The following is a 23397-nucleotide window of genomic DNA, read 5'->3' on the forward strand; positions in this document are numbered from 1 at the left end:
ATGCTTAAGGGATGGAAAGCTTACACGGAGCCCAAAAAAAGTTCATTACATCATAGTCAAAGTTTTGAATGTTGCATTGGCAACAGAGAGATCACCAAGTGAAGAAGCGCATTGTAACTTCCTAAGGGATGGAAACCTTCACAAAGCCAAAAGGAGTGCATAACATCATTGTCAAAGTTGTTAATGTTGCATTGGCAATGGACAAAAATAACCAAGTGAGGAAGCGCATTGTAATTTCCTACTCTATCACATTGAAATGGAAGAGGTAACCCTTTATAGGATTAAAGTATCATTCAGATGGACTGAAGCTCGACGGAGGGCTTCACCATCAAGTAAAAGAATGAATACTCTACTTCCATGCTGTGAATGATTGAATGAAAAGTATGTCAAAGTATGAGGATAAAAATTATTTAATTTTGGTAACATTAATAATATATAATATTTTTTATAGATATCTAAAATTCATACAAATTTCTAGATAAACATATTATCTTCAAAAATACCACTGAATACAATATCCACACTATCCTAATTTTAGTTAGTCATTTTTTATACAGATATACATCGTTATTTTTATTTTATTTTTTTTATGGTTCAGACATACATCTTTATTAAACTAAAACTTTCAATTTTTCAGTTCTAAGAATCGTTATTGATAGCATGTTGGGCATTTTTATTCTCATCAAGGACAAACTGAATGTTCAATGTGGATACATAAAATTGTTAACATATTTATTGTAGCAATCCAACTCGATCTGTGATGCTCCTAATTCCCCAACTCGATCCGTGATGCTACCTAATCACTTGTTTGGCAATCCAAACTTTATATTTATTTTAGCAATAAAACTAGATATTGGAATCCAAAAATCTCTGATTCCCTGACCTTTTTTAGAAGATGACAAAGATTTTATTAGAACAAAAACAGAAAATTTCAACTGGGGAAGAGGTCACCCTATGTAAATGTTTCATTTATTCAATTCTTCACGCTTCCCCAACTCTTCATGCTTCCTGCTTCTCCAACCCTTCACGCTTTCTGCTTCCCGTCTTCCCAGGAGCCTTTGCTTCCCGATTTCGACACTCTCCTTGAGAGGAAGACTCACGTATCTTGTGGGGAATGGAGCAGTCCATAATTAAAGACAGAGAGACCAACAAGGTTCCATATACATCGATATTGTTTAGGACAGAGGTTGCTCCATGTAAATGTTGTCATTTTTTCGATTTGCTTTTCTTTGTGCTTTCCCGTCACATCCCTTCATGCTTCCCCAATCATTCATGCTTCCTGCTTCCCGCCTTCTCAAGAGCCTTCGCTTCCCACTTTCAGCACTCTCCTTGAGAGGAAGACACACGTATCTTGTGGGGAATTGCGAAGTAACGCAACCCAAAATTAAAGACAGAGAGACCATCAAGGCTCCATATACATTGGCATTGCTTAAGACTTGCCCTTATTAAAAATTTGGCCTGTACATTCCTTTATAAACACAATTAAAATTTTGTTATTTCTTGCCTATTTATCCAAAGAAAGGGTAAAATTATTGAATCATCAACGTGTTGGAGGTAGGAAACCACTGGAAACCTAGAGGCTACTTCAATGCCATTGAGGCAACCATTTTTCAAAGCCTCCCCAAAAAGGTTAAAAGAGAGGACAAATTGGATCTCCTTGTACTCGAATCAGGGGAAAATCACATGGTTATCACTGATAAGAACAAAGAAGGGAATAGTAGATACACATCAACCTATCAAAGTAGCATTGATCACTTACAAGTTTACCGGTGATAATAGAGCTCCTCCTCATTGTCGTGGTAGCAGCCTTAAGGAATCCAAGAATTCTTGGAAGAAAAAACATTAATAAACCACGCGATAACAAAGCTCCTCCATCACTGTCACAATATCAACCTTAAGGGCATCCCAGAATTTTTGTGAGGAAAAAAACGAGAAACCATCCGCATAAAAGTTATGTCCTATTGAATACTAAATACTACCATCCCAACTTCTTCTTTAGAGATGTGAACTTCCATAGGTTCACCATCCACATCAGATATGGAAGCCTTGCAAAACCAAGCATGGCCCACCATTCAAATTTAAATAAACATCCGCCAAAATGTTTCCTCTTGGTTATTATTTATAATCAATTCATATCTTCATTGAGCCCTAGAATTCCTCTCCTCGTCAGAAGAAATGGATATTCATTCCTTTCCATAAAGAGAATCAATCTCAGTCTTGATTTTGGATTTTTTTTTTTTTTTTTTGACATAAAGTTATTAATGTTCTGCATTGTCCACCTGCAGTGGGAACTAAGAAACAATAAAACGATAGCACTTCCAGCGAAAGATTTTAACTTCCAACAACCAATCACAAAAAAATTTAAAACTTGGATGAGATAGTCATATCTATTCAAGCATAACAGAGACCAGCTTTCTCAAATTCTCTTCTGTATTCAGAAGAATAAGACAATGAACCAAAATTAAGATAGAATGCTGAAGGATCAACTAAATAAATTCTAGATAGGATGCTGAAGAATCAACTTATTAAATTTTAGGAAGGACTCTTCAGATTTCAGAGGGATAGAGAATGATCAAGCCCACAGAGCATTGGAACTTCCTAGCTAGAACATGTATTTACCTTCCTGGAGATAACAGATGCGAGTGTGAAAAACTATTACTGATACGAAAAAATCAAATCTTAGAAACAAAAAGCCCCATATCCAACAAGTTGGATGCCCAACATCCACAATTTAGTTAAACAAACTTTACATGCAAAACAGTACTAGTTTGTTATTAAGTGAAATATATGTGTGTGTATGAGGACCCAAAGAAAATAAATTATTTACAAATAGAGTTCAACCTCTGGCCTCGGATAGGAGGGGGGATCAGCCCTGGATCCACCCTGCTTGCAGAAATGAATGGACCAGATGGGAGTTTGGGAACTATTTCCGGGTCGAGCGGGAGGTGAAGGCCAAAAGAGAAGATCGCCCTCCCGGTAAGGAGGGGAAAAATTGTTGTCGGTATCCACAAGAATTCTCGGCAAATGAGCCTACATGTGAACCTAGGCACAAGTGTAAACAAACTATACATATATTTATCCCAACCACTTCTATGTCCATATTGTCATCTATCTCAACCAGTTTTCTGAACCGTTGGAAATCCAGAACAGGAACACAGTATCCACAGGGAGTGTCGCCAAATGAGCCTACATGCGAACCTGGGCACAAGTGTAAACAGACTATACATAAATTTATCCCAATCACTTTTATGCTATGTCACAAATGTCATTCTCGGGAATTTCTCGGCGAGGGAAAATCTCGGGATATATTAATTTTTATTAATTTTTCTGGGCTTATATCGGGAAATAATCGGTAAAATTAAAATTATTTAAATATATATATATATATATATATTAAATTTAAGAAAAAATATAAAATATAAATATCGTAAATATATCGGGATGATATCGCGATATTATCAGGATATTTTATGATAAAAACGAAAATCTCGCTATATTTTTAAAATCTAGGAACTAATTCGGGATTTTGTCGTTTTATCAAAATCTCGCGATAAAAACGCTATATTTTGAAAATATCGGAGATATTTGTGACATAGCTTTTATGCCCGTTAAAGAATCTGGAAAGTTTATAAACAGAGATGTGTCTATTTATTGGATTAAATCCTCTAAGTCAATTAAATCCTCTTTGACTTACTATGCAAACTAAGCAAGGAATATGCATATATTCTGAGGCTGGAACTATGGATCAATGTGAACTAAATGCTGACAAATGAAAATGTGATATATACCATTAAATAGTAAAAATAGCCTTTGTATCAGGTCCATGTCTTCTAAATTGACGCCAGCAGCTTTTCTCTTTAAGAGTTCCTCTCCTCTTTTAACAACGGACTCTTGACTGCAACATATCACCCAAAAACCAACACATTATAATCCAAAACTCAATTCAATGAAAGTGGAATGACCTCCACAAAATATAAGAAGCAATAAACTGCTACATAACATACCTATCTGAACAAGCAGCTAAATAAAGCGGGTATACAAGCTCAGGGGCTAGCTCCATAGCTTCTATCACATTCAATATCCCTAACTGCAAAAAGGAATTTACAAAGGTAGAGCATGATATATGATAAATCCTGGCCATGGAGCCAAGTGAACAAGTGTTTTCATGAACATGAAGAACTTTTCCAGATGTTCATTTCAGAAAAGAATGAACTTTTCCAGATGTGTAAATAATCTGGAAACGACAATTTAGCCTTCTCTAACCTTTCTCATTACAAGAAGATCGCCTTTCAATGGAAGTTTACCAGTGATACGATCTGACTGAGAAACTGAAAGCCCTGCAGGGGACGCCATACTGCAGAAGAATACAAAAGTTATTTCGGCCATGCAATATTAGACAAGGAAAGCAGTAAAATACTGTTCAACTTTGCAGTCCAAATGCCACACCTTTGAGATGGTGGATGATACAAAACTGTATGGAGACAGAACTCGACAAATAGCTTCCCATCTCTAGTCCCGTTCATCAATCTGTACTTTGCGGCGACTTTTTCATCAATTTTAATTGAGTGGCATTCACCTATCACCTGAAAGCAACAAATGATTAAAATGGGAAATAAATGCTTAGAATGACGAATCAGCAATATGTCAATTTAAAATGGTAAAAGAAAATTAGCTTTATATGATAGCAACGCGATGTTTATGTCCAAATATAGAGCAAGAAAGTGAGCTGCAAGTAGCGAGTGAGTTGCACTTGAGTTGGATTGCTTTGATCCTTATACGATATCAAAACAATCCGATTAGCTTTATATAATATCAATATGTACTTTGCAGCAAGTAGTAGTCTATGAAGCATGGGTACGGGGTGCAGGTACGACACGACACGGGTACGTGGGTACATGATTTTCCAAAAAAAACGGGTGCGGGTACGTTCGGGTACGCCGAATATAATAATATATTTTAATATTTTATTATATATTTATAAAAAAATTTAAAAATAATTGGACAGCAATCAAATAACAATAACATCACCAAAATGAAAATTCTAATATTACTCTTCATTTCATAAGTGATTAAGTTCCATATTTCATAACATGAGGCATCAATACATCATTCATTAGAAAAAAAGTTTGTCGCCAGTGTGTTGACCAGTGCCTAACAAGATGAATAATTTTTAGAGAACAAATTATAAGATTTTTTATACCAGACTTTTGGGATTTAATAATGTTTGGACATGATAGATTATATGAATTTTTAAAATTTGAAAAATACCCCACCGTTTGGAAGTTACGAAAGTTAAAATTTTGACCCGACCCTTTTTCTTCGAATTTTGTACTAGAACAGGAGAGTTGACTATTTTTCCTTTTAGATTTGGGTATTGAAACTATTTTTAATAAATCCAAATGGGGGATATTCCGTTATTTACATGTAAATCTTAAGTAATTGCGCACCCTAAACGCACCCGACGCGCACCCTACAACCAAATTTGGGTTTTTTCTTCTTTCAAAATGTGGGTACGTACCCAGGACGTACCCAGGGCGTACCCGAACGTACCCGCACCCAATACGTGTCAGGTAAGGGTACGGGTACGGGAGCCCCGGGAGAGTACCTGTGCTTCCTAGGCAGCAACTATTCCCAAGCATGTATCATTCGATTATCCGATTCTGTTCGATCCTATCATGGGCCCATGGGCCCCGCCCTTTTTTGCTTTGAGCTAGTTTGGCTCTAAGAGAATAAGGTCCCCGATCATATCAGCAATTTGTGGAAGATTCTTGTCCCGTAGGGGCACTAATTCGAGGTTTAATCACAAGTTGTGATTCATCAAGGTCTTGGATCAAAGTTAGTTCAGGTTCGGTCTGGGGAGAAGGATGGTATTTTGGGGGTTATTGCATCGTTAAATAGAAAGGAAGAGAATGGCTGCTAAGGGCGAGAGGCAGCACAGTGGGTACTAAACGAAAGACTTTAATTGGATTATTCACCAATAGCTATCAAGTGGAGCTCAAAACGGCTAAAAGGAAACAAGAATACTATGCCCACAATAATATGATTGGAAATAAAAGATCCAATCGTATCCAAAGCTTGATGATTGATAATGCCGAATGTGATGATCCAAGTGCTAATTTTGAGTAGATTGAAGGTTTTGGGAGACTGTATACTACTTAAAGAGAGGGGGGTGCTTTGCCTAAGACAAAGGGAAAGTGCCTTTGACCTCGTAGAGGAGAGGGGGGGAATCTGGAAAGGTCATTTTCTGTAGGGGAAGTAACGACTGTGGTGTTTTCTATGAATGGGGACCTAGGCAGATAGTTTCTACATGTTGTTCTTTAAGGAGTTCTAGAAGGTTTTGATGTAGTTATTGCAGAGTTCTTCAACAAAATGTGCCTTGATAAGAGTTCCGGGGCTTCCTTTATCACTCTTATCTCGAAGAAGGATGGTGCAGAGAAGCTGTCAAATTTTCGGTGGATCAGCTTGGAGGAGGAGTGTATATATAAGAAGTTGGATGAGATTTTGGTAGATCGTCCTAGGTTCGGAAATAGGATTGACTACGGATTCGTTTGTCATGGAAGATAGTCGCCAACCATCAGAGTGCAAGTATTAAGGGGAGAACTAATGGGGTGTTGATTGCAAATTAGTGTTTCGATTTGTATCAGAAAAGTGTAAAGAGGGGTGATTTGCAAATTGGATATGGAGAAAGCATACTACATGGCAGAGTGGAAATGCTTAGACTATTCACTAGAGAGGATTTGGGTATGGGTACGAGTGGTTCGATCCACATTTTTTGTCTTCGGCTTTGTTTTATATCTTGGAGAACAGGTCCCCTAAAGGTTTTTGCAAGAGCTCCAGAGGTCCTTGTGAGGGAGACCTGTAATGATTGGGATTAACTTCTTCTTTCAAAACCCTAAGATTTAGGTCATTGGATCAGTAGATCTATTTTCGAGGGTGGGGATCAACGATCCATCGTTGATCAACCCTTGATCTTAGATTTTAATCACTCTTTTCCCTTTTATTTGCTTTGATCCATAGATCTTAGAATCTATGGCTATTGAAAGTTATAGCTAAATTCCCTAAATGAGAGAAGAATATAAGTCTTGTTGTAAAAATAATTTCCGCGGAAAATATCACTTAAAACGTGGAAAAGCAAAAAAAATAAAAGTTATGGTAAGAAACCCACGTTTTCCCTTACAAGGGAAAACGTGCATATGGTGTGGGTCCACTTGGAATTCATTTTGAGATCTCAAAAGATCTCCAAACCTTTATATAGTCTCTTATAGTGAATGATATTAGTGTAGAAAGAAATAACTAAATCAAATATAGGAGACAAGTTTGAGAAGAGGAAAATTAGGATCTCTAATTTCTATTGGGCGAGAGCAGCACGATTTTTCCTTTTGGGAAGCATTGTGCACACAACTCACTCCATGAGTTGTGCGCATCCCATTGGGCCCCGCTTAACTAATTTAAAGAGCCATGATCTCATTTAAAATTTACATCTTTTAAGGGATTTTCTAAAATAGGCAAAAGGTGGGGTGGCATAAGGAAATTAAGGATTTACATAAGGAATTAAACCAAAACCAAATATTAGATGGAGTACATGTTTCAAAAAAAAAAGGGGGCATATACAATCGTGGCCTCCCTTTCTCTCTCACGCCCAATATTAAGAACTACAGAGAGAGGCTCACGTTTAAAGAAAAAAAAAGAGGAAGAAGAAGAAAGAGACGAAGATTGACAAATATTTGATTCTCCTTATACCCTAGATCCATCCAAGTAAGTACCCTAGCTTTTTTATCCTATGATAGATGCTCATGCTTTAGGCTATTTGTGTCGATCTAGGTATTGATGGATCCAATATAAGTTTCTTAAATTCCGCAAAATCCCTAGACACAAAAAGGATTTTCGATATACAAATTTCTGATTTGGATAAATTCTATGCATCTCCCTGCATATTGAAATAATGTATTAATTCCGATTTTTCCTCTCAGGCAGATTTTTCGCATACAAATAATTCTATTCATGCATATTTTCATTCAGAGACAAATTATGCGTATACCTAAATAAATTTATTTATTCATGTTTTCATTCCCAACAGATCATGTGCCTGTTAAATAATGCGTCTGTCCCAGTTTTCATCACAAACAGATTTCGCACCTGATAAATAAGTGTATTCATTCATATTTTATTCACAGGCAGATTATTTTCATAACTAAATAAAATTACTCATTCATGTTTTCATTCACAGACGAATCATATGCATGCTAAATGTGTTGTTCATATTTTCATCACAAACAGATTTCACACACAATAAATAAGTGTATTTATTCATATTCTAATCACGGACAGATTTTTTTTCGCATACTAATAATTTATCGATTCATGTTTCTCCATCAGATTTGTATATACCAATAATTTAAAACTGAATTCATATAGCTTATATATATATATATATAGAGGAAAGTGTTTCTACTCGGTCCCCTAGATAAGCTTATCTACTCCTCCCTTTAAAAAAATACAGTGGGCCCACGCTGTTTGGATGATCCAAAGCATTCATTTGATAGGTCTTAACATAGATAGGGTGTGCCCAAAAAATCAGCACCAAAGGGTCATCCTAGCCCTTCGTTTTGTTGGGCACACCGTGTCCAAAATGGACGCATATAAACGTGGACGTTTATATGTGTCCATTCTGGGCACCACAAGGCACTACAAAATGAAGGGCTAGGATGACCCTTTGGTGCTGATTTTTTGGGCACACCCTATCCATGTTAAGACCTATCAAATGAATGCTTTGGATCATCCAAACAGCGTGGGCCCACTGTATTTTTTTAAAGGGAGGAGTAGATAAGCTTATCTAGGGGACCGAGTAGAAACACTTTCCTCATATATATATATATATATATATATATATATATATATATATATATATATTTCATCAGATTCGTATATAGTTATAGCTAAAACTAATTTCCGAGTAATATATATATATATATATATATATATATAGATAGAGGAAAATGATTGTGCGCTCAACCGTATGGGAGAAAGGTGCGGTCGACGAGAGATAGTGTGGTGTGATTGGCTGAGAAAAACCCAAATATGAGGCTCTTCTTCGATTTATTCTTACTAAAACAAAAGCCAAAAAAAATGAGAACGCAACAGAACCCTCGTCTTCACTCGCTCTTCTCCTTCAACAGAACCCTCGTCTGAGAAATTTTTTTCGTCTGCTTCTTCGATTTACTGTTACTAAAACAAAACCCCAAAAAAATCCCTCCTCAACAGAACCCTCGTCTTCACTCGCTCTTCTCCTTCAACAGAACTCTCGTCTGAGAATTTTTTTTTGTCTGATTGGCTGAGAAAAACCCTCCTCAACAGAACCCTCGTCTCCTTCCTCTCTTCAATCGACGATCGACGAGGGAAAAACCCTCCTCAACAGAACCGAAAAAAAATCCACGAGGGAAAAACCCAAAAAACCAGAACCCTTATCTCCTTCCTCTCTTCACTCGGTCGGTTGTCGGAAAATCCACGACGCACGAAGCCTAGAAATTCCTCGCTCGTCGTCGCCCTCGTCTCAGCATCCGACCCTCCTAAGGTTAGTTTCTTATAACTTTTCCCTTTTTTTCTCTTTTGTTTGGTGAAAATGAGAAGCAAATTATGTATGGAGAGGGTTTCCCCTATTTTGCCCTCATTGTAAGAGGGTTTCATCTGGTTTTTAGTAGGGTTCTCTGCGCATTTTTTGCTCTCTGTTGAAGAGGCTTTTGTGGAGGGTTTCATTCCTCTGAAAAAAAAAAAAAAAAAAAGAGAAGATGCAGGTAAATGAGAAAAAAAATCGAAAAACCAACCCACCTTGTTGTTCTCTTTATGAGGAGGGTTTCATCTGAAATTTTTTTTTCCCACTTGAAGAGGGTTTTGAGGAGGGTTTCATGTCCTCTATATTGTTGGAAAATTTCATGATTTTAGGAAAACGAGCTTTCACTGTATTGTCTGAGGTCACTCTTGGAAATAACACCCAAGAGTGCAAAAATCCTAATTTTAGGGTTTCTGTTATTAGTTTAAGAAGGAAACCCTAATTTTTTGTTGTTGGAAAAATTAGGGTCTTGTTCTTTGTTTCTCTTTTCTTCTTTCTTTAAATTCCTCTTCTTTTTTTGCTGCAAAAATCCTCAATAGTGCAGTTTTTTTCAATTTTGCTGCCAAAAAGTTGCAGATATTTAGAGTTTAAAGTGGTTTTTGTTCTTTGTTTCTCTTTTTCTCTTTGTTGAAATTCCTTTATTTTTTCTGCAAAAATCGTCAATAGTGCAGATTTTTTCGATTTTCTCTGTTTCTCCTTTTTTGTTCTTTCTGTTTTTCTCTTATTTTTGTAACGGTTTTAAGTTTTGGATGATTTCTGGTTACTTGAATGCAACCCATGGCTGTTTTTTATCATTCCATTATCAATTTGATGTAGTCAATATGGTATTTCTTGTAAGACACACAGTAGAAAATATCTGTAATATGTTACCATTTCTTATTATGCTGATGGGCCATGTATATGTTTTTTGGGTTTTTCCCTCGTGGATTTTTTTTCGGTTCTGTTGAAGAGGGTTTTTCCCTCATCGATCGTCGATTGAAGAGAGGAAGGAGACGAGGGTTCTGTTGAGGAGGATTTTTCTCAGCCAATCAGACGAAAAAAAATTCTCAGACGAGGGTTCTGTTGAAGGAGAAGAGTGAGTGAAGACGAGGGTTCTGTTGAGGAGGGATTTTTTTTGGGTTTTGTTTTAGTAACAATAAATCGAAGAAGCAGACGAAAAAAATTTCTCAGACGAGGGTTCTGTTGAAGGAGAAGAGCGAGTGAAGACGAGGGTTCTGTTGAGTTCTCATTTTTTTTGGCTTTTGTTTTAGTAAGAATAAATCGAAGAAGAACCTCATATTTGGGTCTTTCTCAGCCAATCACACCACACTATCTCTCTTCGACCGCACCTTTCTCCCATACGGTTGAGCGCACAATCATTTTCCTCATATATATATATATATATATATATATATATATATATATATATATATATATATATATATATATATAAAGAGAGAGAGAGAGAGGAATAAGAGTGTGCGCTCGACCGCACCAAGCTTAGGTGCGGTCGAGGGCCAAAAATTCATGTGGGCCCACATTGTTAGGATGGCCCAAAGCATTCATTTGCAAGACCCGGTGCGGTCGAGGGCCAAAAACTCATGTCGGCCCACATTGTTAGGATGGCCCAAAGCATTCATTTGCAAGACCCCATCATAGATAGGGTGTGTACAAAAAATCAGCTCCATAGGATCATCCTAACCTATCCAAAAGTGGAGGGCAAAATGGACAGACACCGTTTGCCACAAATCTGCACATTTTTGCCCTCCACTTTTGGAGGGGTTAGGATGATCCAATGGAGCTGATTTTTTGTACACACCCTATCTCTGATGGGGCCTTGCAAATGAATGGTTTTGATCACTACAAAAAGTGTGGGACCCATGTGTTTAGGCCCTCGACCGCACCTAAGCTTAGGTGCGGTTGACCGCACACTCTTATTCCTCATATATATATATATATATATATACTACTGCTTTCCATCAAAATTGTATACACTAACAGTTAGGAGTGATTTTTGTTCAGACATGTTAATCTCGACAGAACCATATACCCCTATGTATCAAATGAAATTCTGATATACCCTAGTAGTGGTTCCAACAGTAACCCATGTTCCTAAGTATTAGATGAAATTTTGATATGCCTATTTAACAATTTGGACAATACTACATCCTAGGTATCAATGACATTTAGTTATGAGTACTCAATAATTTCTGCAGTTTTGATGTATAAATTAGTGTATAAATTAGTGTATAAACTAATGTATAAGAACTAGGCACACGTATTACGTAATGATATTAGTGTGTGGTTTTCTCGATCTAGTGGATATATATCATATGTATAATTCTCCTCAAATCTTTACAAACTTCACTGGTATCAACTAAATACTTGAATAACAGTTGACCCTAACTAATAATAATCAAAGGTTCCTCTTGTATTAGATTTTTACTGTGATCAACAGTTGGGTGTATCTTTAATAGAAATCATAAATTTCATCTGTAGAAAAATAAGTAAACTCGTATATTAGATAACATACAACTGTTGAACATGTCTAAATAGATGTAAGTGTTTTCGTTTGAAAGTTAAGACAAGAATTAGCCGTCTTTGTTGCACAAACGGACCCTTTGAGTGAGATTTTGAATATGCCAGTGAGATCTTAGTGTATGCATCTCATCCTTGCCAGGTTACCAATTTTCCCACCTCCTCTAGGGTGCTCGTCAATTTCTTATCCACAACTCTAACTCGAAGGCAGGTGACAGCTAGACCTTTGTTTTGTAATGGTTTCAATATAACTTGTTTAATGCAAAGTAATCTTACGTATATAATTTTCTTAGTGATAACTGTATGGCTCATTATACTTGTTTACTTGAAATGAAATTAATAATAAACTGTTTCTAACCTTTATGTGAAAGAATGCAGGGAAAGAAGGCAAAGGTGACGTACTTTAAAATCCCTATTTGCATATCATACATGGGAGAGAGTGAAGGGGAAATTAAGGGTGTGGTAGTATCATCCTGAGACCTAAGGTCCAAAGGCCAACGCGAGAAGCGTATACAGCCTTTCGTTGGCAAACCATCCAAAGGGATAAAATCCCCGAAATGGCTCGGCATTAAATGCGAGACCGAAATCCGAATCCATAACGCCACTACCTTTGGACAGGGGTAGTGGGTAGTCGTGCGGCAAGGGCACCGGTAAAAAGGAAAAGGTCAGAAAAGAACTGACAGAAAAGTAAATGGGGAAAAAGCCAGATGTACCTGGGGAATGTGCTATCTCATTTTACATATTCGTTGTATACATAGTACAATCTTGCATCATTGCCATTCATTTTATTTATGTTGTCATGGATAGTATAATTCATTTCCAGCCTTTATTATTGTTTTTAGATATTGTTAAGGATTTGGATTATATTGCATGCACTTTTTATATTGTCTCTTTTACTCCGCTCGGTCTCTGGAGGACCCTGCTCTAACATTGTTTTCTCCACCACAGGAGTTGAGGGGTTAGATGGTGGAGCGTTTGTAAACGAAGAAACCGTGGGATAAAGTATGGTGTGATCGGCGAGTTCATGTCATGGATTATTGCGCTATAACGTCTTGCGTCATTTTATGTTCTTTTTTTTTTTTTTAGACTTTCTTTAGTTTGAACTTCAATTATTAAAACTTTACTTTTCATTTGGAGTATGATTACTGTAGGGACCTCTTGTTATGGCGGATTTATTTAAATTGGAATAAGATTTTGGTTGTGGATGTTGGTTATCTTACTTCTCTCTTTTTAAAAAAAATCATGATTTTTGCGTTATTCTTTTGCTCGTAGCGACTCGATGGAATCGGGTCGTTACAGGACCTGCTCTCCATTCCTCTTCACTATTTTCGTGGAAGCCTTAAGTTTAATGTTGTATAAGGCAAGAGATTGTTGCCTCATTGAAGGGTTTGTGATCAATTCTTCGAGGTTGGAGATCTCTCACTTGCAGTATCCGGATGGCTCGCCTTCTGCAAAGAGAAAGTGAGACACTCGAAGATAGTTCTATGATGAGAAGTTTTCACGGGGCAAAGAGTTTATTTCTCCAAGTTATCGATCATGGGAATGTTCACAACAAAATTTTAAATGCATAGAGAAGATTACACACATAAAAGTATTGCAAGATGAAATTTTTCTCTTAAAAGAAGAGGTTTTATTAAAATGGTAAGGACATACACTTTCGACTCTAATGGCAGTAAATTACATTTCTTAAACAAAGAAAACACCATTGATTATTCACAAAGAGATTCTCTAATAACAAAATAGACAAAAAATTAATATTTGTCATCTTGAAATTTCTCTCAAAGACTCTGTTTTTGTAAAAGGCTCCTCCCGGGAGGGGGAGAGGGACTTCTTTGAGTTGTAGAAAATCTTAATAAATTTTGACTCTTCAATTGTTAAAGAACCCTCCCAGGAGAGGAACACCTTTGAATCATAAAGAATTTTAACAAATTGTCACCCTTCTTTTGTAATAGAGTCCTCCCAGAGGAGGAACTCCTTTTGAGTCGCAAAGAATATTAGTAAGTTTGACTCTTCTTTTGTAAAAGAGTCCTCCCCTAGGCGAAACTCCTCTAAGTAATAGAAAATCCTAATTCCCGTAAGGATTTCTAGGAAATGTGTCTCCTTTAAGGGACCTTTTAGAGAGGGACTCTTCATTCACTTCCCTCTTAAAAGAAGACTCCTTGTTAATCAATCTCCCATGAGCTTGAGATCCACGGATGTGACAAGGTGGAGATTAATTGATGTTACGAGTTTAATATTCACCGTAGACGCAATCCGAAGGTCAATCGAGGTTGCGATTTGAACATCCACTGGTGTGATGGCTCGTAAATCTGATGGCAAGATGATCAATGAGATGATGCATAAGGTGACCGGATCTAGTTGATTGGTAGACATAAACGCCTGAAAACTAATCACAACAAGTCAAAGGTCGATGAGAGAATCCACATGAAAGTTCATCTGGGATAGTAAGAAGAATGGTGACATGCCTTGTAGATTTGTTACAGTAGCAACCCGCAAATCACTAGCTTGTGGGTTCTCATTTTTAGAGGACATTTGACACAAAGGTTGACGAACTTCAATAAAGCTCTCGACTTTCTTTGAAGGAAATCATACATCCACCTTCCTAGATTTTCCCACATAAATCCTATTTTTATGGGAGGGGATTTCTCCTCCTTTCTTTTCTTAAGGGAGATTACTTCTTCCCTAAGCAAGCCTATCTTCCTCTTATGAATCTGAGAATTTTTAATTAAGAAAGTTGCTAAGAAAAACGAAAGGTCCTAGGGTCGATATCAATTGCCACCACCTCCATTGTTTTTTTGCCCAATGCCCTTCTTTTCCTCCTACAGGGGAAGTTATTAGGCGAAAATAAGGCTTAATAATAAACTTTTCTTCAACGCAAGCATTCCTTTTTCCCTTTGGTCGTAGGTTTTCAACCATCTTTCCTTTTTACCAAAGTTTTTTACTTCTCTTTTTTCCATTTCCATGAAAATAGGAAGCCGCTATCCTTTTAAGCTACCTTTCTTACCACTTCCTTACTACCAACGGTTTTTACTTTCTTTCCTCTTTTTCTATTACGTCCTTGAATTTAGGGATACCCACATGGAATTTTGTGGGGTTTATTTCTTAATTTTCATATAATTTATTTCAAAAAGGTGCATAACCATGGTAAACCAACCTGATGAAGTTAGTTAACCTTAGCTTGTACTCTTTATGATAAGCTGTTGTAAAAATTAATGCTTTCAAAGTTTTTTTTAACTCAAATAAACTCCTTTAATTCTTAGACCTTGGTTCCGTAAAATCTCTTAATGTATAAAGATTCATTCGAGATCACTTTAGAAGTTGATTTCCTTGTATTAATAAGGCAACTTGAGTATACATAGACTCTTTCATTATAAAATTTGTCTCCCTTTCTTTTGGTAAAATTTTTATTTCAACGGGGAATCAAAATTGAATTTTGGGATACCCACATGGAATTTTGTGGGGTTTATTTCTTAATTTTCATATAATTTATTTCAAAAAGGTGCATAACCATGGTAAACCAACCTTATGAAGTTAGTTAAGCTTAGCTTGTACTCTTTATGATAAGCTGTTGTAAAAATTAATGCTTTGAAAGTTTTTTTTAACTCAAATAAGCTCCTTTAATTCTTAGACCTTGGTTCCGTAAAATCTCTTAATGTATAAAGATTCATTCGAGATCACTTTAGAAGTTGATTTCCTTGTATTAATAAGGCAACTTGAGTATACATAGACTCTTTCAATATAAAATTTATCTCCCTTTCTTTTGGTAAAATTTTTATTGCAACGGGGAATCAAGATTGATAGGCGGAAGGGGGACTGTTTCGCACATTTGTTGTGCAGTTCAGCAGTTATCCCAAACTCTTATCCGGGACTCCCTATTTGTGTGGGTAAGCCTTTTAAGAGTCTTTAGGATCAAGTGATATAGAGAGTGGAGAACAAGTCCCTATTTGTGTGTGTAAGCCTTTTAAGAGTCTTTAGGGTCAAGTGATAGAGAGAGTGGAGAAGAAACTGTCTCTGTGGAAGAAGGCCTTATCATGATTTTAAATTTTCCCAATACGATCGGAATTTTTCCATTTCCATCCCCACCCAGACTAAATCTACATGAATTCCTTCCACGTCATTATTTCCCGGAAAATTCGACTGAAATGGTCGGAACGACAAAAAAAATGGAAAGACATTATGATTTGCATTTCATTTCATTAGTGTAGAGAATGATATTTGGTAAGCAACATTATTGAATCGCACATTAAAGTAACTGTATCTTATGCATGGAATGTCATATCAGCATGGGACCAATCATACCTTGTAACTCTATGTGGTATTGACATAGAGTTAGGGTCCTTGGAGGGAAGACTGGTCATTGTACTTTCTTATACTTCATTATATTGCACTTCTTTATTGACTTTACTGTTCCATACATGTGCGACAGCGCATGTCACTAGGTGTTTGATGTGATTAAGCCATTATGGATGGCTTTCTTGTGATGATTTCTAAGTATGTATTTGTGCTTATTCTAGCATTTCCCAAAGTTTCATCTTAAATTTCATCATTCGCATATGTTTCCATATGTTTCCGTAATTTTACAAGATTTCCACCGAAACCGAAATGTTTTTTTCATTTCCATGCTGACTGAAACCGAAATTTAAAACCTTGGAATTTATTTTCAGTGGGTGGGAGAGTCGCACTCATTAAAGTCGTTCTAACAAACATGCCTTTTTTTCGAAAACCGATGGTCTTATTTATAGGATTCAATAGATGTAAAAGAATTTCCAATGGAATGACAAGGAGAGCAAGAACTGCCATCTTGTTAGGTGGGAGGCGAGGTGTGTAAATCGAGGGAGGAAGGCAGGCTTGGTTCCCCAACCTCGGGGTGATGAACTTGGCATTGCTTTTTTTATTCTTTTTTGAATGGTTGGCATTGCTTGGTAAATGGGTTTGGCGCTTTGGTGAGGAACGCTCTCATCTTTGGAGGGACGTGATCAATGAAAAGTAGAATTTGGAATGGGACAGATAGTATTCTAGTGACTCGTTTTGTCTCACCAAGATAACTATGTGGAGAGATATCATGAAGGGTATGCCTTATTTCCACATTGGGAGTAGATATCGTGTACGGTGTGGAACTGGACTCGGGTTTCACTGACCCTTCATGCAGTGACAGCTCCCTCAAATGGAATGCCCCATATCATAGGATCTGAAGGTGGTATTCGAATGAGTCCTTTAGAATCTCTTCCCTCTATTGTCCGACAGCGCTCGGGATCGGGGATCCTACTCCGGCTAGGAGGGTGTGGAAAATACTGACTCTCGTCCCCCTCCCCCCAAGGCTGTTACATTTCTATTGGACAGCATGTCTAGACAAGATTTTCATCGTCAATCAATTGCAAAATACCACAGCTTCATCATAAACAGATGCTACACATGTGGTGCCTATGAGGAGACAGTTGATCATCTGTCCGTCCATTGGCTGATTGTCCTTCCATCGAATGAGAAACAAGTGACATATACAGCAGATATGCAAAGGCCAACTTGGAACGACCAATTCAAATGACAAGAATAAGAGAACCATCACAACTGTTATATTTTCTAGTCCAGAAGCTAAGTAAATAAAAGAAAAAAGGTTAAAAGCGGAAGATCCTAAAACACAACAGTGTTTGCAGTTTGCATGTTGTTGATAATCGCTATTCTTGAATTGAGAAAGCATGCCACCGATATCCTAACAATTCTCTTTCTATACCTAGAATTCCCACTACGAGTACATCTTCACGGTCACCATTTGGAATTACCTCGGCTAGTTTGAGAGACAAAAGCAGACTGCTCATGAAAACATAAAGCAGTTTTCCTCTATCGATCCACTTCATTAAATGACAAGGACATTGCTAATGTAATATCTATGACCTGCTCCAACCAAAGAATGTTGATTTTACTGACCTCAAACATGGGTCCCAAACTAGCCAGAAATTGAAAAAAAGTTGATCAAGCTATCCCACCACAAGCACTTGACAAAGTGCAATTTGAAACAAGAGAAAAAAAAGAAGGACGGCACAGTGCACGAGGCCCCGCCATTGCAGAGTCTGGAGAGGGCTAGATGTGCAGCCTTACCCCTGCTTTGCAAAGAGGTTGTTTCCGTGACTCGAACCTGTGACCACCAGGTCACAATGAAGCAACCATACTGTTGCGCCAAGGCTCGCCCTCTAGTTTGAAACAAGAGAATAATGAGAAATTTCAAATTTGTGTTTGAATGGGAATAACATGATTTTTCAGTTGGAGACGAGTTAAAAAAATTCGGCAAGGAATCTTGGTTCTACTAGTTATCATAGTTAAGTGAATTTTTTTTACAAGAAAAAAAGCTTGAAACAAGAGAATAATGAGAAATTTTTCTCGTTAAAAAATTCACTTACTATGATAACTAGTAGAACCAAGACTCCTTGCCGAAAATTTTTAACTCGTCTCCAACTGAAAAATCATCTCATTCCCATTCAAACACAAAATGAAAAAGTGGTCCCCAATCTCTTTAGGAATTGATCGGAAGTTCAGAGCATCAGAGACGTTGCAATACCTAGTTCAGTAGATTTTAGTGATCATGATATAATCTAGCGGTTATTATTTCTCCATTCAATCATCTTCTGGACATCATTACTTTAATAGAAAGGATTGCAGAGAATTGTCCCCTCAACATATCCCCACATTCTCCTTAATCATGATTACTAAAAGTGAGTACCTTTGGGAGATCATTGTCTCCATCTAACTTTTGTTAAAGTATCAAAGGTGGGGTCATGGGATTATCAACATAGAAGAAATATCCCACTGCAAGCAGCTGCTTTCAGACCCCTAGAGTTAATAGGAATATTCATACGAAACCATTGGTTAATCTACCTCCTAGAAGAAGAAAAAACATTGATACAAAGTGATCACACAGAAGAGATATTAGATTGATTTAATGTGGAATTGAGAAGAGAAAAGGAAAAGGAAGCAGAAAGAGAAAAGAAGGAGAAGAGAGGTTTGGGGAACATGGGAAAACATGAGTATTTCACAATCCCTAGAATATATTATTTTTAGAAAACACTAAAAAAGACAGTCGCGTGCATATTACATCAATATATCTCAATGTATGTGAACACGCCCCCTCGAGCCGGTGAGTGGATATCACCCGTGGCGAGCTTGCTTATGATTTCCCCGTGTCCACTCACGCTGACTCCATTAGTTGAGACAACTGTCAATTGTTGATCCGTAATTACATAAGTACAGATCACTCTGAAAGCTAACTTTTCATATATTCATAGTTTTAAATTTCCACCGAAACAGAATGTTTCCATTTCCATCCTCCCAAAGCACATACCGAAACTGAAATGCATACCGAAATGGAAAGTGTGAGTGTATTAGTGTATACTAAATTAGTATGCATTACATAATTATATTTATATGAATTGCATGTGAAATGTGATATATGCATTATGTATCAATATTTATATGAATTAAATGTTTTATGGTATGTATTGAATTATAAGACATGCGCGGACAGCGCGTGTCACTAGGCGTTTTATGTTTTTAAACCGTTATATATTGTTGTCTTTGATCGCGCGTGTCACTAGGTATTCAATGTTTTTAAACCAATATATATTGCTGTCTTTCTTATGTGATAATTTCCAATTGTGTATTTGTGCTTATTCTAGCATTCCCTGAAGTTTCATCCTAAAATTCTATCATTTGTATATGTTCGCATACGTTTGCATGATTTTGCAGGCTTTCCACCCACGTTTCCAACTGAAACAAAAACGCTTATGTTTCATTAGGGACCGAAACCAAAATTTAAAACCTTGTCAAAGAAGATGATCGAGCAAGATAGTGTTTCCCAACCCTGACTCATACACCATGTTTTGAAAAAAAGGAGAGTTTTTGTGAGGAGAACCATGAGTGGATTCCCTCTTATGACAGATTTTATAATGAAACTAATTAGAAAATTACAATAACTTCCTTAGTCAACTAAAGAGCGATGAAACAAAAATAATAATAACGCAATCACAAAAGACAATTGTCGTTAGGTTTACTCACGCAGGGACAAATGGCAACTATCTTTGTACAGACAAAATGTCACTATACCTTTGCCACAATTCTCAGAATAATATCTTGGTGTTGAGGAGGAAGCTTTGAAATGTTAGCTACTAGCTCGGGAGCCATATTTTCCTTCTCCTGTACCAAATTATCCGACATATTAATTCCAGAAATGTATGTATTATATGTATTAGTTACCACAACCCAAGAGCAAATAGATAAACAATCAACAACACAAACATAAAGTAGCATAAAAGAAAGTCCAACCTCTACAAGTAAGCGCTCAAATGCCATCTCAATATACACAATGCAGAAGTTCTTAACCATCGGTGCAGCATTAGCCTCCATATACATCCGCCATAACTCCAACAAAGGCAAGCCAATTTCCATTTGGTGCTTCACTCGCTTGTTAACATGGCTAAGGATCTCCATAACCTATCAAGATCAAAATAAGAACCACCAAATGGGCATTAGAAAATCTAACAATTGCAACCCAAATATCTGCATAAGACCCACGCTAAAGAGGGCTAAGCATTACAACACATAGGCCGAAAGGAAAAAAAGAAGCAGAGACGACAAGGATGTGAATAGTTGCGCAAAGAGTCAAGCCCCCATGATCAAAACAGAGTAAACAGAACAGACTAGTGTTGAATCGTCAATTCAAACCAGTAGAGCATTGTCCGAATGAAGGTCTGGTATTTGACTATTTGACTGATGCAGAATCCGACAGATGTAATCCAGATCAACTAAGGCAAGGGTTGAACCAATGAACAAACAAAGACTATTTTTGTTTCCTTTTATCCGTTTAGCCTCCCACCTAAGGGCTGCCTAAGATGGTTTTTTTGTGGCAGTTTGATTGACATCCTTCTTGAGGGTTTGTCTATCAAATACTGCCCTACGCACATACTGAGTAGTTTCACCCTCTAGGGTTCAGTTAACCACTCTTATGTATGCTACTTGTGTCCTCCAAAAGAAACAAAAGTTTAAAAAAGAGGAATACTAACAAAGAAGCTAGCAAAAGTATCGGTGGGTTTTTATTCCCACATTTCTTTCAGATAAAGGATGGACAGGGGGAAGAGGCTATAAATATGAGATATTCATCTTCCCTCACACCAAAATTTCACATGTTAAGCGCCATGGCTATGCCACATGGCTAGCCTAGGGATTCAATAATAAATAATATATAGATATCATAGATAATATCTAACGATGAAGAAAATAAATAAAGTCACAAAACGAGAGATATAAAGGAGTTGACCGTAACGGAGAAAACTTTTGTGACAAAATTTAAATTTTTTAAAAGTTTTGGTGGATGCACTAGGGATCACATGGCCAACGTCTCTTTGTCTAAGGGTGCTCTGAGCCTCTGACAATGGTGTGCCAACAAACAGTCTTATTAAGGTGTATCTTAGTGCATCTTAATTAACCATAAAAGGATCCTTAATTCCAGGTTTTAAATACAATACAATTCTAGTGCTTTCTTTCTTCCTTTTAACACTTTCTTGTTGTTTATAGTTTATACTTTGTTCATGTTCTTTGTCTACATGTGGGCTTATTGGTTCACTATGGAGATTGGGGTGAAGCCCTTCATCGATAGTTCTGTGAGGGCATGGTATCCTAGGGTTTTATTTTCGTCTAGCCACCTACATTAAGTGGGAAAATAAAAATCTTTAAGACAGAGCTGTCATTGGCTTGCCTTGCCTAAATTCCCGTACTTCATATATTACATCAGTTTGTTTCTTCCTCTCATTCTTTCATCCAACCCATTGTTTCCAAAAAGATGACCTAACACCAACATATGTAAGTATGCAAGCATTCTGGCAAACAAAAGTATGCACAACTAATAAATACGCACGCATAAATTTCCATAGAAAATATTACTCTTCCAACATATCAAACCTATAGTGCCTTCTTACAAAAATTAAAAATTCAAGAGTTCTCTTAAAAATCCAAACAATCAAAAATTAGCGTATCAATGTAAGCAACCGCTCTCAGATATAAATGTGTGAATTTCTGCAACAATCACTCTGCCGCTAAATCAAACATGTCCTTAACAAAACTTCAAATCCTTAGATTTCAAGAATCTACCAACAAAATTGACATACTTATGTCCACAAAATTCAGAGAAACAAAACACAACACCTCAACTCTAGTCCTCCTTAAATCCAAATTCAAAAAATAAAAATCAAAACCTTAACAATAACAATAACATCCTAACTTCATAAATTCGCGATAACAAACTCAAATATCCAAACAACGATTCAGGATACAGAAAAAACTCGATTGAAATTCTGTCATTTTATCTCAAAATCAATGAAAAAGAATCACAAAACTTGAAATCCTTATATTTCAATCTTCCAACAAAATCAACACACTTATGTCCACAAAATTCACAGAAACAAAACGCAACACCTCAACTCTAGTACTCCTTGCATCCAAATTCAAAAACAAATTAAAAATAAAAACCCTAACAATAACATCCTAACCTCGTAAATTCTATATAACGAACTCAAAACCCTAACAATGACATCCTAACTTCATAAATTCACGATAACGAACTCAAAAATCCAAACAACGATTCAGGGTATAGAAAAACTCGATTGAATTTCTGTCACTTTATCTCAAAATCAAAGAAAGGAAGAGTTAGGGTTTGATGATACCTTTTTCCGGATGGAAAGTGAGGGAGAAGAGAGGGAAGAGATAGTGTGAGGGAGAAGCTTGGAGAGCAAGTTTTCGAGTTTAGGATCGTCACAGAGAGCTAAGCGAGTAAGCATTCGATCTAGAATTTCTTCTCTTTCCGCATCGGTTTTCTCGGTAGCTGAAGATTCCGCCATTTCTTTTCTGAGGAAAAATTTGCAAGCAGAGGAAGAAGACTCTTTTTCTTTTTATTTTGTTCCTCTTGCTGGATGAGAATATATAGGTCGAAAAAAACCTGGGCTCGATTAACTTGGAGTAGATCTAGAATATACGGTATGCGCAGTGCGCATCACTCGTCTGTTTTTTTATTCGAAATGAAAAATTAAAGGGAAAAATACACTTAGACCCCTGTGGTTTCTGTGGTTTCTGACACATTCAAGTTAACCCCTGATGTTTAAAAAGTTACAAGTAGACCCCCTTACGGTTTCAATTTGTGTAAGGTAGACCCCCTCAGTTGACGGTTTCGTCCACAGATTGAAGGGTTAGGATGATCCTATGGAGCTGATTTTTTTGGGCGCACCCTATCTATGTCA

General features: G+C 36.9%; 1 protein-coding gene across 2 annotated transcripts in view; it reads right to left on the minus strand.

The window, feature by feature from the left end:
• The window catches only part of LOC143852516 (ARM repeat superfamily protein), a 112332-nt gene extending 89256 nt beyond the window's left edge, over positions 1-23076 (minus strand). Inside the window, exons 1-7 of one of the 2 annotated variants that reach the window (XM_077361913.1) lie at positions 22828-23076; positions 20435-20602; positions 20216-20305; positions 4447-4583; positions 4264-4354; positions 4005-4087; positions 3789-3895 (exon numbers count right to left, since the gene is read on the minus strand). In XM_077361913.1, coding sequence (XP_077218028.1) covers positions 3789-3895; positions 4005-4087; positions 4264-4354; positions 4447-4583; positions 20216-20305; positions 20435-20602; positions 22828-23001 — 850 coding nt within the window. In that variant the 5' untranslated portion in view covers positions 23002-23076. Of the gene's footprint in view, positions 1-3788; positions 3896-4004; positions 4088-4263; positions 4355-4446; positions 4584-20215; positions 20306-20434; positions 20603-22827 lie in introns of those variants that run through there. The other variant, XM_077361914.1, reaches the window with a different exon arrangement.
• Between the last annotated feature and the right edge of the window lie 321 nt (positions 23077-23397).

This window comes from Tasmannia lanceolata, unplaced genomic scaffold (assembly GCF_043159265.1).
Source record: "Tasmannia lanceolata isolate RefF3 unplaced genomic scaffold, GAP_Taslan_0.1 ptg000019l, whole genome shotgun sequence".
NCBI lineage: Eukaryota > Viridiplantae > Streptophyta > Magnoliopsida > Canellales > Winteraceae > Tasmannia > Tasmannia lanceolata.